Source organism: Larimichthys crocea, chromosome XX, assembly GCF_000972845.2.
Source record: "Larimichthys crocea isolate SSNF chromosome XX, L_crocea_2.0, whole genome shotgun sequence".
NCBI classification, from domain to species: Eukaryota; Metazoa; Chordata; class Actinopteri; family Sciaenidae; genus Larimichthys; species Larimichthys crocea.
In genome coordinates this window covers 10,108,346-10,126,158 of record NC_040030.1, presented here as the reverse complement: position 1 = coordinate 10,126,158, position 17,813 = coordinate 10,108,346, and the positions used below count along the sequence as shown (strand labels likewise).

Below are 17,813 nucleotides of genomic sequence, written 5' to 3'. Positions count from 1 at the left end.
TTGATTAATGTTAATATTATCTAAAATGTGAAAAGGTGTGTGTTTAACTGCATCCATCACTGTTGAAACCATAACTAATGAACCACAGGCACTTATTCTTTTTACCCCCATTTTTTAAAAATCCACCTGTCATGTAACTGATCATCTCAGACCTCAATAAATAACATACATTTAACTTAAACACAATAATCTTTTTAATTTTTTTTTTACAGCTGAGTGTCCCTGTGAAACACCTTCTTCCTCCACTTGTTGGAGCTTTTGTTTGATGCTTGGGTCTGTGTTGATCTGTGAATGCTGCTGCTTTTATGGGTAAAGCATGACTGTAAGGATAATGTACTGTATGTGTACAAAAATGTAAGACACACAAGCATCCACTGAAATGAGCGGATTTGGACAAGCTTGACTGTTGCCTTGTCATGTCACATGGATGTATCCAAACAATCAAAACAGAAAACAACACATCTGTCACCGTTTTATCATGAATATTATGCACAGAAAAGTTCAATGTGAGCGTGATTTTAAAAGACCTGGACTGGAAAGATTGTTTTTGAGAAAAAGATTGCATTAAAGGGGAGAAATCTTATTGTAACTGTTGTTGAATTTTCATTTGAGACAAAATGTTTTTTGTACAAAGAATATTTGGCAAATGATTCAGTGACTTTGTTTCTACAAACAGTCAGTAGCTGATTAGCATTTTATCTAAGTAAAAATAAAAACAGGTTTAGTGTATTAATAGCTTTGGAGTCATGACTAGATTAACCTGCTATGCGGCCCGGGGGGGAAATGTTGGCCATTCTCAGCATTTGTAATGTTACACGTTTAATGGATGACGTTTTTGGGTTAGACAGTTCACACAGTATCAGATGACATGGGCTGTAAAACTACATTTTGACTCCGGGAACAGATTTGCATAGGTCCTCAGAAGACTCCTATAATTTCACTGATCATTCATAAACGGTGGATGTTCCCATGAGCTTTACCTAGAGATCCAGCTTTGTTTTGTAGTAACATAATTGAACATATTATAATATCTTAACAATAGAGTATAATATAATAGAAGTTGGTCTTTGTTCTCATCTAGGAAATAAAAAACAAACAGGTTAAGCAGCTGCCAGCAGTATATCGTCAAAGGCACAAAGAGCCAAATGTTGCGGCCTATATAAAAAACAGACTGTCATGATTATATAAGTTATGTGTAAGAGCTTTCACTGGTAAGACACACCTGGTGGGTTGTGTCCTCGGTTAGTTAGTTAAAGAGGGTGGTGTGGGAGTGTGTGAAACTGATCATGTGTGTAACAACTCTTAGAGTTAGTATTAGTCATCACCAGGTGAGCTGTAACCTGCACCTGTTGTATAACATTTGAAGAGTTCAACCACCTTGTCTCTGCATGGTCAGCAGTCATTGTTTGGCAAAAATGTATATTCAACACTGAAAAGTGGGTAAAAGTCAATGATGTGTGTCAAACATATTAGGTTTATTATAAAGCTGGAAGAAATATTCAGACCTTAGGCTTGTAGTGACACCACAATTTATTATACATTACATGAAATAAGTGAAAGTCATATCATTAAAATGTATTTTAAAAAGTAAAAGCACTTATAGTAAAATCTCCTTAAGAGTTATTATATTATTATTGCATAATATTTACTTTAACATTATTACAGTCTCTCCTTTATGTTAGGAAGGAGGGGGTGAGATGAGGGGGTTACAATCAGCAACTACACCGCAAGATGCCATTAAATCTAACACACTGGACCTTTAAACTATTTAAACTAAACTTTTAAAGTACAATAAATGTAAATTCTTCAGTATAATGTGGTTGAATAAAAATAAGTACAACAGTTACTTGAATGAATGTACTTAGCTTAGTTACATTACACAGTGACTGTAATGAAAGTAATGCCAGGTGATATCCAACCGCCCAGCAACGACACCTGACACCTGAGGTGCGTCGCCTCTAGCCCCGCCCTCCTCAGTGTCAGGACGTCGGTCGGTTCACCTGAGTGGGACAAAGCAGGGCCAAACATTGATCCAGGAACGGTGTACCTGTGTAAGTTAAATAGACTCGTAACGGATTAGTTCACAATGGATGAGGTGTTTTTTAAAACCGCGTTACCTACGCTGGACTCGCTCGTGCTGGAGGACTCCAGCCTGGCTCTGCCGGCCGAGCCGAAACCAATGTCCTCCATGAAAGTGAATTCAAACGACCGGAGCCTGCGCGTTCATCAGCAGGTTCAGCTCACACTGGCACGGAAGGCGAGAAAGAATATGTCCAATGGTAATGTTCAGATTTCTTCTATGATCATGCTTAATGTACATACAGGGGAAGACTGTCAGATAATATGACACAGCTATACACAGCAGGATGCACAGCTTAGACCTGGAAGGATCATTTTTCAGAGGGTGGTTCACTAAATAATTCTCTTAAATTACAACTCATTTGTGTTCATTTAATATGCACATTCTTAAACTATTAAACTATGGTATGGTTACATGAACCAGTGTCTGCTTGTGACCCATTGTAACCAGCTGATTATGTTTATGAGTTGTTATGAACTCGATCATAAACCCCTCAGGTTGTTTAACTTTAACTGTGTGATACTGAATAACTAAAACCACCCAGTATTCTATTTTTTAAAAGATCAAACTCAGAACGAATGACTTCACTTTGAATCTCAACAATATTTTTTCTTATTTCCTGTCGCGTTAATTATCTTTTGACCCCCCTGGAGCACTTCTGTCATCTACCAAACCCCTCTCAGTGGCCTCTGTGTGTAGCATACAATCATTTTTGTCTAAACACAGGCATTTTTGTTGCTGGAATGCATGCCTCATACTAGTTTGCTTGTCCGGCAGGTTTCTGCAGTTTCATTCAACCACCTCAAAAGAGATTGGACATCCAGCTGACAGAGCTTGAAATTAATACATCATCCGCTGGCCTGGTTATACCTTGATTTATTAATTTTATTACTAGTACCGTGAATCAAAATGTGGGTGGGTCAGCTATGAACTTCAGTCAATCATCAACCAACAATAAGAATTTTCAGTGTTGATTTTGTTCCTTAAGAGTTCAGTTTGTTATTACTTCTTGATGAGTTGATTTTTATTGTATATTTACAACGCCGGCCTATGATGTATGAATTCAAATGAAAGTCTTTTTTTTTTGGCTTTTGGAAGAGGAAGTAAAGAAACTATTTGTGAGGAAATTTTAGACCAACTAAGACTGGGACATGAAAGGTCGTTTAAGTTTAGTGTAATGAATTGTCAGTAAGAAATGATTAATAATGATTAAAATACATATTAATAAGGCTGCAACTAATGATTATTTTCATCACTGATGAATCTGTTATCGCTTATTTTCTTATTTAATAGATTGTTTGGTTTTAAAAAGTCAGAAAATAGATTGTGATGTCTTGAAATGTGTCATTTTATCCAGCCAAAAGTCAAACATATTCAGTAAACTATCATATTTGACAAAGAACAGTGGTTGCAGATCCTCACATTACAAATATTAGACTAGAGATTTAAAGTCTCTGTCCTATCTGCTGCCTACGCCTTCCTTCTGTCAATCCCTGTCAATGCAAATGAACACATTTGGTTTGAACCACAGTGACGCAGCACTGTGAGCGTGTGCTGTTACTTTTTTAGTTCAGACAGCCAGGGTGGGAATCATGCCCCTGAGGAAGTGTCAGTGTTGTGATGCGTTTAGGTAATTACAGTGTGTAACAGGATACTCTAACAAAACCTCTTCAACTTGTTTCAGGTAGTGTCCATTTACAGAAAAACACAGCAAAGAGCTTTGATGGTGCAGATGGACTTTTATCAAACATGAAGGTACGGGACTGTTTCACCTCGATCTCTTTATTTAGTCATGCACGCACACACACACAAACAGTTTATGTGTCATTAGAAGTTTTATCTGATTGTCCTTTTCCCCTCCGAAAACTGGTCTGATTGGCCTTTCTCCATGACAGATAAAATCAAATACCTTCTTTGCGTGTTTTACTTGTCCTATATTTTGCTCCTGACATATTTGACCTGACATATCCTGACATATTTGAACATAGTCAAATCGTCTGCTGCTGTTAGTTTATGATCAGAGCCTTCAGGTCCGTAAAATGAATGATTGTGTTCTCACATTTAGTTTGATGTTTGAGGTAATGTGCGACTTTTTTTTTACAGTGTGTGCTCAAGGTGAATGGAGTCTTAAAAGTAACAAAATAAAAATAAATAAAGATTCATTTATTTTACCAGGTGAAAAATGGAAAAATAAAAGGGTATTTTTCCTTTATTACTAATCAGTTGATACAATACATTAAAAGTGAATGCACGCACAAACATTGAGCACATTAAAATTTTAAATATTTTATCAACAGTGGTCTAAATGAAGAGTTTAAAGATTACTCTCCATTATACTCAATTTTAATCATTAATAATAATGTATGCAGATTCACATTTTACTATGTTTTGTCAGTTTTAGGGCTCCATCCATTATCTGTAACCGCTTATCCTCATCAGAGTCATGGTGAGGCTGGAGCCTATCCCAGCTGACTTTACACCTACGAGCAATTTAGAGTCACCAATTAACCTGTTAAATGCATGTTTTTGGATTGTGGCAGAGTACCTGGAGAGAACCCACACAGACATAGGGAGAACAACAGTGCAAACCACTGCACCACCATGCTGCCCTAATATATAATATATAATATCTATTATAATAAGTTGCCACGGCTAGCCCTGTTGCCTCACAGCAAGAAGGTTCCTGGTTCGAACCTCGGCTGGGGCCTTTCCGTGTGGAGTTTGCATGTTCTCTCCGTGTCTGCGTGGGTTCACGATGAGTACTCTGGCTTCCACCCACAATCCTAAGACATGCACTTCACAGGTTAATTGGTGACTCTAAAGTCTAAAATAGGTGTGTTATTTTGTGATACAGCACATTCCAAACATTTCAATCATGTAATTTAAATCACACTAACATCCCCTGGTAGTGAAGTTTGTTTTGTATACAGATGTTGAGGTATAGATTCAGACTTTCATGCATTATACATTATAAGTCTGTACAAGGTCAGCATTCAGCAGGTAAATTTATAGTCCTTCCAGAGAAGTACCAGCCAAGCAAACAGGTCACAACATTATAAGTGTGGCTTTTTTTTTGTAGGTAAATGGATTTATGAGCTCCACCAACTGCTCTTTTTCAAACAACCATTTGCGAAGACCCTCCAGGAGGGTGGAAGTGTCTCCACCACCGAGCCCAGAGTTTCCTCGCAGTCGCTTCAATTGCAGTACCCTCCGTTATGGGACGTACAGCCACCCAGGACACAGTCAGTCACACAGGTTCTCTGGCACTCTGCTGGACCGCTCGTTTGGCTCTGATTCATTTCATCGGTATGCCTTCTCTGAGATGCCACGTCCCATGTGGCCACAAACGTCCACGGCTGGACACGGGAGCTTCCGCAGGACATCATTCAGACAGACGGCAGCAGCACCACAGTTTGCAAATGCAGCGTTTCAGCAAAATGGTGAATATGACTCTCGCTGGGGTCACAACCAAAGTGTGGCCAAACAGGACAAACACACCTTTCAGGGACAGGGTGGTACCATGATGCTTGGTGCTACCCAGACTGACGAAGCCATGTCCTGGTTGGCTCAGATGAGGAGGGCTGCTCAGCAGCAGAGTATGCGGAAGTCATACCCACCTTCAGTCATCAGCATGGAGGTGGACACAGGGAGGCCGATGGAAGTAGATCTCCCTATTCAGCAGATACAGGCGGAAAATGTCACCACATTGTAAGACTGTGTGTTCAATTTGTACATTTAATAATTTCATATATTCTTGTATTGTGTGATTCAGGCCATGAGCTGTATTTTGAGACATTTAAGAGGTGGCATACTTTTTAATTTGTGGTTGTCTTCTCACACAGGAAGTCAGAGAACAAGCCTCCAGAGATGACGATGGAGAGGGCCGTGAATCTGTTGAACCAGGATAATGAAGAAACACTTATCTGTGCAGCCAGCCACATACAGAATCAATGTTTCAGGAACACAGACGCTAAAAAGATTGTATGTTTAACCAGATGCCATCTATAGAGTGATTCAAAACATTTATGATGATTAATATGTAACAGAGGTGATATCAGTCCTTGCTGAGAACACTCTCTGAATGTCATGACTGATAGAGATTGTGCCCATAAATCTGTTTATTAATAATGCACTCCTAGGTGTACTATCTCCATGGGATTGGAAAGCTCCTGAATCTTCTCCGCATCGACAACGAGGAGGTGCAGCGTGTCGCTGCTGGGGCTCTACGTAACGTTGTCTACCAGAGTGGCGAAAACAAGATGGAGGTGAAGGAAAACGATGGTCTGGCCATCATTTTGCCTGCGTTGAAGAGCAGCCGTGATGTGGAGACCAGACGAGAGCTTACTGGTCGGTTTTCTTCTTCATGATTGCTCCAAAATTAGAAACACTGCCACCCAAACTGGCCTCCTTTGCAAATAATAAATATATATGTACATTTCCACCTCAGGTCTTTTGTGGAACCTCTCCTCTCATGATCTTTTGAAGGAACGCATCTCCAGAGAGGCATTATCTGTCCTCACCAAGTCAGTCCTGGTACCAAGTTCTGGCATTTCTGAAGGCGAGAACCCAAAAGACGAGCTCCTAGCCGATGCCGCTGTGTTTCACAATGCCACCGGCTGCCTCAGGTAAGCTCCTTTGTTGGGGTTTGAAACTAGATAGTCAGAGAGCTTTTGCAGATAGGAGTAAACAGACACCACTCCTGGTGTCAGATAATCAGCTTATATCAAACTAAATACAGAATTCGAGACAAAACAGTCATGCACATTGCAAGACATCAAAAAAATCACTTATGCTTCACTATTTTACCCTCCAGGGACCACAAAATCATACTTTCTGATCATGGATCAGAATGGAGAAATGTGTGAAAGTGAAAGTAAACTGCGCTGCATAAGACAATAATGACATTACAAATAGCAGGAAGTTAATTTAGCAGAACTTTATGATATCTGTCTCTGCCAGGCTTAGTTATGAGTAAACAATCCCTGAACATCCTGTAAACTGCTGTTATCATTCTTCATCTGAATCCGGCTGTTATAACAGCCAGTAAATACTGACAGTGTTTCTGTGGAAAGAACTAGTCACCCTCTTTTGACTTGTGGTTTCTCGATCTTCTAGTTAAGTGATCACATCTTGTCAAAACTAATAGTCTACAGTCATGTTATGAGCTAAATGATGTCAACAGGTGTAAAATGTATTATCACCATCTGCGTTTGACATGTTAAGCATATGCTTATTAGTGCTATAGTAACATGGTTGAAACTTTCAGTAGTTCTTCACCTGTCACAGCAGCTCGTATACACAAGGTGGATAATAAATTACTCATAAATAAGAAATGTATAGAAAAAGTCATGCTGGTGTTGAAGAGTCTGACAGCTGTTGGAATGAAGGACCTGTGGTAGAGCTCCTTCTTCAAGTTCAACTTCAAGTCGGCTTTATTGTCAATACTGCAATATGTACAAGACATACAGAGAATTGAAATTACGTTTCTCTCTGTCCAAACAGTGTGAAGATGTAAAGATATATATAAAATAAAATATGAAATAAAAATAAAATAAAAATAAAAATGAAAATATGAAAAAAAAATATATACAAGCTAAAAGACATCCGGGAATAGAAAAGTCTGGAGATATAAATAGTATGAACCGTATGAGCAGAATTATCAATATAAATGTAAGTATGGCATTCTTACATGGTGGGAGTAGCAGTCGGTTACTTAGCATCTAGTTAGCATGGCGAAAACAGACCTTCGTATTCATCCTTGTGCTTGTGGTAATTTATGTATCATATTGTTGCCTCAGCTGTTAAGACATCATCTCTCTGTTTACAAAGCAGGAGATATCAGGCGCACTGCTGCCCTGGCAACTATAGCCAGATCAAATGAGTGAAAGACTGAATTATTCATCGAGTCCTCTCTTCTCTCCGCTCTGCTGAACTGAAATCACTCAGTCCTTGCTGGCCAAATGTTCTCCGGTTCTCCTAATCATGTTCTCAAACCTTTTGAACTCCCCCCGGATGAGATAAATGATGAGTTCCTCTCCGATTTATATTTCGCGTCGGCACAAAGACCTCGCTGTGTGGAGTTAGAATGTTAATGGTTATATTTATTTTCCCGGGGAAGTTGGATTACATAAAAATGTTTTGTTAGTCTGACTTTGGAAAGGCCTGAGATCCAAAATAGTGCATCCATTTTTCTTTTCAATTATGTATTTGACAGAAGGGGATGAGAAATGTTTTTATTTGGTGTACTGTAACATGGGAATTTCTCGTACTTAACAGTGCTAATATGGTTCAGTAGGACTAAAAATGGCATATCTTATTTGAAATACACACAGATGCCCCATTACCTTGATTGTTTTGACTGTTTTTTGCCTCCAGAAATCTGAGCTCTGCTGGTCCAGATGGCAGGAAAGCAATCAGGGAGTGTGAGAATCTTATTGACTCTCTGGTCTACTACATCCGAGGAGCCATAGCTGACTACAAGACAGATGACAAGGTGACATGAAAATGAAAAGCCTTCCAGAGAAAGCATTTATCTTCACAGACCATTTCATAACTGCCCAGTGGTTTGATCTATAGTGCAATGTATTACGGGCCCACATGTGGGAGTTTCTACATCTGCAGCGTATATTTTACTCGACTTTAAACCACTTTTTCTCTCTCCAATAGAGCATGTCATGTCATTCATATAAATCCTCCATGTATCTGCTCTGAAGTCCACAGAGAACTGCGTCTGCATCTTGCATAACCTGTCTTATCAGTTAGAGGCAGAGCTTCCTATGAAGTACTCAAGGGATCTGAGAGAATCACGACAAAGCTTGGCTCCCAAACCAAAGGCTGTCGGCTGCTTTTCATATCGTGGTGCCAAGATCACAGAGGTAATCTTACGACGAGGGGGGGGGTTAATATTTGATTGGGATCATTTAATAGGGATCATTTAAGGGGCCTAGCCCAAATCATAAAGAACAGTCTCAGACATAATGCACGCAAGTGTGTGATCCAAAAACATGTCCACTGCTATGATATTGCTCTGCTGGATTTGACCCTCAAGCTAATGGTCAAATGTGGTTTTATATAATTCAGGGCTAGTCATCTGAAATATTTAATTATATTTGTTTTACATGAGGGGATGTATTTTGGTATTTTTAGCATTTTAACAGTTACAAAAGAAGAAAACACACAGGACTACAGGTTATGAATTGTATTTTTCATTTCATTAGGCTCCTTAAACAGTCATCTGCATTGCAGTTGCTCAGTGACTGCACTGGACACTGTGAGTTGTTTATAATTACATGAATTTACAGTGATGTAGCAGACTGGCATGGATGCTCAGTCTTCACTGGTTAAGTGAACTTTAAATGCCCACATAGGCACAATGAGATAAAAAAAAACAAAAAAGAAGTCATAGCTTCCCATCGTCAAAATGAACTCAGTGAACCTGCTGATCTAAAAACAACTGCAGCTCACAGACTCTGTCCCTCCAACAGCATCTGGAGCGAGAGAGCCCCCTTCTGGAGGAGAATGCTAACCCCCGTGGCATAGAGTGGTTGTGGAGCGCCATCACTATTCGGATGTACCTGTCACTGATGGCCCGCAGTGTGCGTCACTACACCCAGGAGGCTGCCATCGGAGCCCTGCAGAACATCACGGCTGGGAATGGACCAGTAAGAGAGGACAGAAACATCAGTTCAGCTCTGTCTCAACAACATAGATCTATTTTCTGACCACACAGCTTTATTTAGACTTTTATAGATCTATATTTGTTTTTAATGTTTTAGTCGTGGGACAGATGAGGTATATAATGTAGTGTATTTCCAATACTATGTGATTCTGTAGTTCAGTTATCTGGAATAGTGGCAGGGATGCATTTATTTTTTACAGATTAAAAAGGTACAATATGTAAGATTGTGCAGAATACTGATATCTAGCGGTAAGAAATGGGCACAGCAGCCCAAATTGACATGACAGAATCTAAAAAGACAGAGATGATGATGGTGTTCGTGCAGAATCTAACATTCAATCCACTTTAGATGATGATGGTGTTCGTGCAGAATCTAACATTCAATCCACTTTATTTGCTTCCGGTCGGTCAAGGCAAATTTCAAAATAAGAAACATACTGACTATAGTAATTTATCAAGCTTGTATTTCAGTATGTAGTATGCTTCCTTGATCTCTGAGATTCTGAGATTCTGTACTCTACTATTGAGAAGTGTTAACGAGTTAGTGGAGTACCAATTAAGTAAGCAATATACTGTATATTTATTTTTTATAAATATCACTCTGCCTGATGAATGAAGCAAAGTTGAAGTGATATTACATAACACACAGGAACATTTGGAAAATTATTGATATGAACTTCAAATTCAATTCAAAGTCATCATATAAAACAGAGAAAAACATTTAAAAAAAAATATTCTTAATGAATAAATAATTTGCGGGTTGATTAGTTGATAACTTGACAACACTAGATTAAAGGGAAATCCATGTCACACATAGTTATGTATTAAGACTTGTAAACCAAATCCAGTGTAATCATCAGCACCACATTACACATACTGTATTTGATGTATTTTCTGTTGCCTGGCAGCTGATTGAAGCCATCGCCTTCACTGTTGTTCAACGGGAAAATGGCCTCCAGCATGTCAAGAAGATGTTGGAGGAGGGTGAGACTGATGTGAAGAAGACAGCCATATCTTTAATAAAAAACCTCTCGCGCTACCAGGAACTGCACCCAGAAATTGGTAACTGTTTCCCTTCAAACCTGAGATCATTTCGTCTCCATGTGGACCACAAACCAATATATCTTTTATTTGTTGCCCTGAAGTGAAGCGTGTGTTGCCAGAGGTGGTGGAGATGCTCCCCAACGACGACACCGGCACTGACCAGCCCACGGAGGTGACGGTGTCTCTGTGTCATATCCTGATTAACCTGTGTCAGAGTGACAGGCAGCACGTCAAAGCCATCGTCAATCAGGGAGCTCTCCCAAAGATCATCAACATCAGCAACAAGGACAACGGGTTAGTCCAACTTACACACACCTCAAGGATTCACGTAGAAGCAGAGAACCTCTAACCACTGATTTGTAGTGTTTTTATACCTTCATTATACATATACACAGTATTTAGATAAGAAAGAATATTTCCTAATTTCAATTTCATAGTTTTGGACCAACCAGAGCAGGCCAGGCAGCGTGTGTCCTGCTGCACACCATGTGGAAACACACTGATCTTCATGGGGCCTACAAGAAGGTGAGTTCCTGAAGGTTTCTAAAGATTAACTGCTGTCCACTGTCCCAGTGGTGGAAGATGTATTCAAAAGTAGTTCTTTACCTAAGTAAGAGTATAAATACCACACTGTAAAAATACTCCACTACAAATAAAAGGTCCTACATTCAAACCCTTAAATGTATCAGCAATGTAACAAAAGTAAAAGTACACTCAGTGTTTTACTTTTGGATTCACTTTACTGCTGTTTAACGTTGAGATCATTTTAACCACTTTATACACTGTTGGGTAGTTTAATGTACAGCACTGCATCATGGTCTATAGGGTCATCTTGTGTTTGTAGTGTTGCTGTACTGTCAAGTCAACTTTTTCAGCTTTGTGATAATGCATTTTCCTGCCAATATGTTTTTCTAATAGTTTATTTATCCAAAGACGTCAGAGAATTCCTTCAACCCTTAAAGGAACGTTTAATCCTTCGATTTATCAGAAATTTCTAATCCAGATACACACAGTTTTCTTGGTTTTCAATAGACAGGAAATGTGTGAAAAAATAAATGCAATTTGAAAAGTAACTAAAGCTGTCAGACAAATATAGTGCAGTATTTGTCCCTGAGATGTTGTGGAGTGACGTATGAATGCATGATATTTGTACTTAAGTACAGTACTTTGTAAATGTTACATTCCAGCACCGATGTGTGTAATTTACTTTTCCTGAGCAAACACGTCGCCATCCTGTCTGCATGTATTCTTCAGCCCCTTCAGTGTTCATGTTTTTGCTCTGCAAAAGCTTTAAGAAATTTAATAGCACAGATAGTACTGCTAAATATTGTAAGAGGGGGATATAAATGTAACTGCCTGATGTAGCTAACCCTGCCATTATAGACAGATAATAATCCATGAGGAAAAACTGCTTCATTGCAATATTAAATATCTAGTATTAGTTTGTCAGGTATTTAATTCAGTAGTTTAACCACCTTGAAGCTGCAGTTATTGCTGAATGCCTTGTGTTTTTGATATTACCACTGTGGGCCACCAAAGTGAAAGAAAACACAACATAAAAATAGTTTCTGAAATCATCACTTGTGTTTTTCTCTACAGTGTGGGTATAGGAAAGCTGATTTCATCAATTCAAGGACAACAAAGGCTGTGAACTCTGGATAAGACTGAGCTGAAGATCTAAAAATAGCAATAACTCATGCACTGTTCCTCCTTAGTACTGTAACAGTCGGCAAACCTTTAATTCTTTCCTCTTATTGCTGCAGACAAAACTTTGTCTACATTTCTCTTAAAAGTCCTATAAAATGCCTTGAAATCTGTGTATACCATGTTATTGCTGCTAGTGTGTAGGCTTTAGCAGACTGTATTTATAGAATATGGCAGAAAAATATAAAAAGAATATAATATTCAGAACCATGCCCTTTATCATGGGGTCTGCCCCACTGACTAGTATAAAGAATGGACAGCGTACGTGTGGCAGGTTTCTGAAGAGTTGTTTTGAAGCTCAGAATATCTGGCTCTAGCCGCCACCATGTTCATAGTCCTGCCTCTAATCTTAAAATGGGCAAAGACGTGGATCATCAGCTGACCTAAGGCAGGCTGATGACTCCTGGGTTCTCCAACAAACCATCTGTAATGGCACGTACCTGTTGTCAAGGCATCATGCTGTTAATTCCGCATAACTTTAAGCCTTAATATTATTTGAACAGGTGGGTTATATAAAAATTCAGAAGGGAGGAAACTAGCTATAGAGACCAAAACAGTTTTTTGTACCAGGCTGTAAACATGTTTATTTCTGCTGTGCATGTTAACATGGGGGCTTATGGAGACTGACATGTTCTGTAGCCAGCCTCAAGTGGCCGTTCAAGGAACTGCAGATTTTGGCACTTCCACATTGGCTTCACTTCACAGCCACGGACATTGTCGGTTGAGTCTGCGATGTTAAACCACTATGTTTCTACTGTAGCCCAGAACGGACAGCAGATTTCATTTCACGGGACCTTTTAAAACGCTTTCTAGTTTTTATCATCAGACACTTCTAGTCACTGTCCTGCTGCCTCATAGTCCTGAAAAACTGACAGAAGAATGTAGAAACTTTTTTTCTTAATGTTTGTGTAGATGTCATTGTTTTTGTTTTTTTACTATCATGGCAGCTTTAGAGTTGTCCTGCTTTGTGTGTTTATTTTGATCATTTAGCACTTCACATGAGACAGTAACTGAACAAGGAACCACAGTGTTTAGATATTAACAACAAGAAAATTGTGAAGGATGAAAATCAAATGAGCAGCATTATTTTTTGACAAAACAGCGAACTGTTATATGAGTGTATATAAAATGTTTTTTTGTTTTTTTTTTAAATAGGATGAATTCCTGCTGTAACATAACAACAAGCTGATCGTTTGCTTTGCTCTTTTGTTTCCTCAAATGAATAAACTGTTTTAAATCAAACAAATTATGCACTGTGTCCTGGGAACTTTCTTAATAAATGACTTCAGAAATCATAGTCGTAAATTCATTTCCCCTTATAAATCACTCTTACTGTACCTTTTAGAAGGACTAGCTACGACATAAAAGGTCAGTCGCTGTCAAGGTTTAAAAGACTGTAAATAACCCCTCATATTACATGTACAGTGAATGAGATTTCTGTGTATTAATCTCTCTGTTACCTGAGAAAAGGTCGACTCATTCATCAAAAAGCAGCTCAGAAGTGATGAAGATCAATATATATAAGCGCGAAGATCATTTCTGACCTTTTACTTTACAGTACAGCGCATGACTAAGATTAACACCACATTAAATGAGATCAAGACATCTGTGCCAGTGCCAGGAGGCAAAAAAAGAAAAAGAAATCACAGATGTTTGGTATTATCCCTCAGGCCTCTCTGTGACTTTGAGGCCCTGAAGTGGTGTTAACCTTGTGGGGTGCCTGGCAGGACGAGCTGCACTGCGGTACAGCTGAACAAGAGGAGGAGTCTGCAGGCTGGGTGACAGTCCACATCATCCCCTCCCAGATGAGGCTTTAAAGGTCATGGGAAGAGGTGAAGAATGGGCTATAGGTGCGGATTCTTTGCTGTTTTTAAGTAATTGAGATACAGGTGTAGAAGTCACAGTTCGTAGAAACTAATCTCATCCTCAAAGCCTGGTGGTCTGGCTCGCACACTTTTTATTTAAAAAGCTAAATTCCCCAAGAGATCCACTTCGTCTAATGAAGCTGATCCCAACTGGGAAATCTACAAGGGCCTCACTTGATTTCAGAGGGTGTTTGAATTTTCTAAATCAAATTAACATTTACCCCCACAAAGCAATTACTGCTTTGTATCGGTGCTTCTCCTCGCCTGCACAGAGCGAGGACATGAAAGCACTGAGCCCCCATCTGCAAGTGCACAGGACATAATGCAGCATGACATGACCGAAAATTGCTTTTGAGCACTGATATGATTTTATTTCTCTTGTTTTTCTGGCCTTGTTTTGTGCTTTTAATAGATCTTAAAACAGAAAAGACCGAATTTGATGTGCGTTTCATATGATTCAGCACAACAGGGACATGGAATAATTACATTTTCAGATGTAATTATGCAGAATTTTCCAGGTCAATAAAAGAAAATGCAGATCTGTTGCTGACATATCCTGCAGAGGGCAGTGTTGTAGCATTAGAGCAACATATCAGCCGCCTCAATAAAGAGCCAAGAAAACATTCAGTTTGATTTATTAAAATTGTCCCCAAGTGGTACTTTGTCCCCAAATAACATTTATTTTTCATATTCATAAACTCCCGATCCCACATGTTTTAAAGTGTTTTAGCCCTCAGATTAAACCCTAAGCCTTTCTATTTGAGGAACTAAACTGTGCACTTTCCTCTTTTCCCCCTACTAATCTCTAATTCACCCATTTTGTGAACTATTTTGGTGACAAAGTCCATGATTTTCAAGCCTTGTTTTTGGTGCAAGGAAATGAGAAAAAAAAAAAAAGCCCTGAAGAAGCTTAATCCTTTTAACAATAGCCTACTTGTCTCTCCACAGCTTATGTTGCTCTGAGAGTTGGTGAGATTTCTTATTTCACAAGGAGAGCCTCATTCTCTTGTAAGGAAATTAATTAGGTGACCAGATTTAAAAACAAAACATCATGGGGTTCATCGATAAAAATAATTGAACACATACATGAAACAGTGCTTTAGAGATTAACTCTGAAGCCTGAAGAATGATATTTATAGACTTAAACGTATATGTCAAAAACACCAAAATAGCCAGTGGTAACAGGTGTCAAGACACATGAGAAAGGGGGGAGAGAAGTTGGACCATACTGGGGTTGTCACATAATAATACACAGAGTTCATAGAGAGAAAGAGATGGTTCTTTCACGGGACCAGCAGCAGTGGAAAACAAGCTAAAGTGAAGGCACTTTCCTCACACTGTCGCCATTGTCCATGGTGTCAGCACTCAAGGGCAAATTGCTTTCCACTGACATAAACGCTCAAGAACATTTGGGATCAAAAATGAAGTTTGAAGAACTCCACAGAGCATTTTCAAGGTTTATATGGACTACATGTTTTTTTTGTTGTTGTTTTTTTACCCCTCTGATCTTTTGAGAATGTCTGGAATGAAGTACCACCCCATAACGTCAAAAACTCAGACACAGTATGCTCGGTGTTTTAAGTCAGGACTAGACAGTTATAAATACAGTGCTCATCGTACTTTACGAGGACCTGATGTTACAGACACAGCCATGCAATGAAATGTGAGAAAAGGAGTATGACATTTCATGAATTATAAGTTAAAATCTTCTAGCAAGCAACACTCTATATCATCATCGATGAAGCACCATGTTCCAGCTATAATACTAGTTTAACCCTCAAAAGTCAGTTTCATTTATTCTTACCCTATAAAGTCATTAAGATTTAAATGCCAGTATCACCGTGAGATATTTCCCCCTTTTTTCCATAAATAACATCAAGTAAACTGGCATTTAAAGGGTTAAGACTAAAGTTGTTTGAGAGATTTCTGCAGAAAAAGTATGAATTTGTAAAGTTTTTATAGCAGATTTTTGGAAGTGGACATTTCTGTCCTTAATGACTTAAGAGGGAAGTAGATTTCTTTCTTTGATCTATTAGAAAATTAAAACTTGAATTCCAACATTTGTCAAGAGAGACTTTGTTACAAAACAAATGTGCCATATGCACTAATACAGCCAAAATAATGGCCAGATAAAGAGGAAATGGCCAGTGACACAGTGATGCATGAGGGTTAAAAAACAGACTTTTTGGGGTGTTAAAAATTAATAAATTTCCGTTTTTAGACGTAGACGTTGTTAACAAGCTCAGCTGGAGGCTCGTTGGGAGTCATTTCCTTCAGCTGAGCTTAGTTTTTAAAAAGCCTCGGTCTGTTCCTGCGCATGGTGACTTGTACTGTGGCTGAGAGGGTGCGGCCGCCTCTTTTTGTTTGATTTCTGGCTGGAAAATTTGTTTTGAATATGTTTTTTGGCAGCTTTGGAGTCAACCCAAATCAAAGTGCCTCTTTCCCTTTTTTTTTTCTTGGCAAAACACCTTGGCTTTCCCATGTCACCCCCTCGAGTCCAGTTATTTTCTTGCCTTTGTTTTGTTTTTGTCAGTATTTGAGTTAATCCCTGTCTTGGGGAGCAGTAAAGGATTTGGCCAAAGCACAGCTAATTAAACACAGTTTATAAAAAAAGGAAAGAGTTTGCCAGATCACAGGTTTTCTGACATTCAGTCATCAACTGGCAGAAACAAAGAAATCATTGAGTTTAAGGAGGCAGTGTCTGTAGAAAAAGTTTCTCCTTGAGAGTAGGAGGAGGAGGCAGAGCAGCGAGCGATCTTATGAAAGTGGGACAAAGGTTTTTATCAGTTACAGAGACCCTCCACAGACAAAGCAGATTATCTCAGGGCTGTGCAGTCACAAGCTTTTGCAAAGACAACCATCTGAGCTGCAGCTGGATATTAAAAGAACAGAAAATCAAGCTAATATAAATGAAAGCACTGTGATCTCGTGAAATCTCAGCCAACAGTTTAATTTGGGTGTGACAAGAACTTCATATGATACTCTTTAAACCTCGATCCATGACCCGGACAGAATACACAGTATTCTACCACAAGAGGTGGTTACAGCCAGCAGATATACAGCATATGCAATCAGTGATGAGGATTTGAAAGGAGGCATTGCTCCATTTAAATGCCCAGTGTAGGATTTAGGGGTATATAGTACAGATTGCAACCCTCTTGACTCATCCTCCCCTTCCAGTAATTCAATGATGAATATTATATTCCATTTCTGCCATTAGATCCTCCTCAGTATTACACACCGGGCCTTTTTAAAGTGGACGTTAACCCCAAATGGGGACGTGTACAGTATCTAATCAGAGCTTTTACACATAAATCTGAAGAAAATGTACAAAAACTACTCTGTGTCCCTTTTAATAGTGGTCTAATTTTCATGCAGATATGGCAGCAAAAAGCCATGTCTGACATTTTCTGGTTGAGTTCACCAGATGAAGGGCGTTTGT

At 39.0% G+C, this 17,813-nt stretch overlaps 1 protein-coding gene across 1 annotated transcript; it reads left to right on the top strand.

Annotated features, from left to right (window-relative positions):
* Nucleotides 1–1,913: 1,913 nt before the first annotated feature.
* On the top strand, nucleotides 1,914–13,050 carry pkp2 (plakophilin 2). The gene is made up of 13 exons (XM_019265648.2): nucleotides 1,914–2,279; nucleotides 3,765–3,835; nucleotides 5,160–5,788; nucleotides 5,923–6,061; nucleotides 6,220–6,427; nucleotides 6,528–6,705; nucleotides 8,456–8,573; nucleotides 8,794–8,955; nucleotides 9,565–9,741; nucleotides 10,667–10,820; nucleotides 10,904–11,096; nucleotides 11,240–11,327; nucleotides 12,402–13,050. The coding sequence occupies exons 1-13, from the start codon at nucleotides 2,087–2,089 to the stop codon at nucleotides 12,462–12,464; spliced, it is 2,373 nt and encodes a 790-aa protein (XP_019121193.2). The 5' UTR covers nucleotides 1,914–2,086; the 3' UTR covers nucleotides 12,465–13,050.
* Nucleotides 13,051–17,813: the final 4,763 nt, after the last annotated feature.

Coding starts and splice junctions, on each gene's coding strand:
- pkp2 (XM_019265648.2), top strand. CDS start 2,087: ATGGATGAGGTGTTTTTTAAAACCGCGTTACCTACGCTGGACTCGCTC. Junction 6,428..6,527: donor GACCAGACGAGAGCTTACTG/GTCGGTTTTCTT, acceptor TTTCCACCTCAG/GTCTTTTGTGGAACCTCTCC. Junction 9,742..10,666: donor TCACGGCTGGGAATGGACCA/GTAAGAGAGGAC, acceptor GTTGCCTGGCAG/CTGATTGAAGCCATCGCCTT.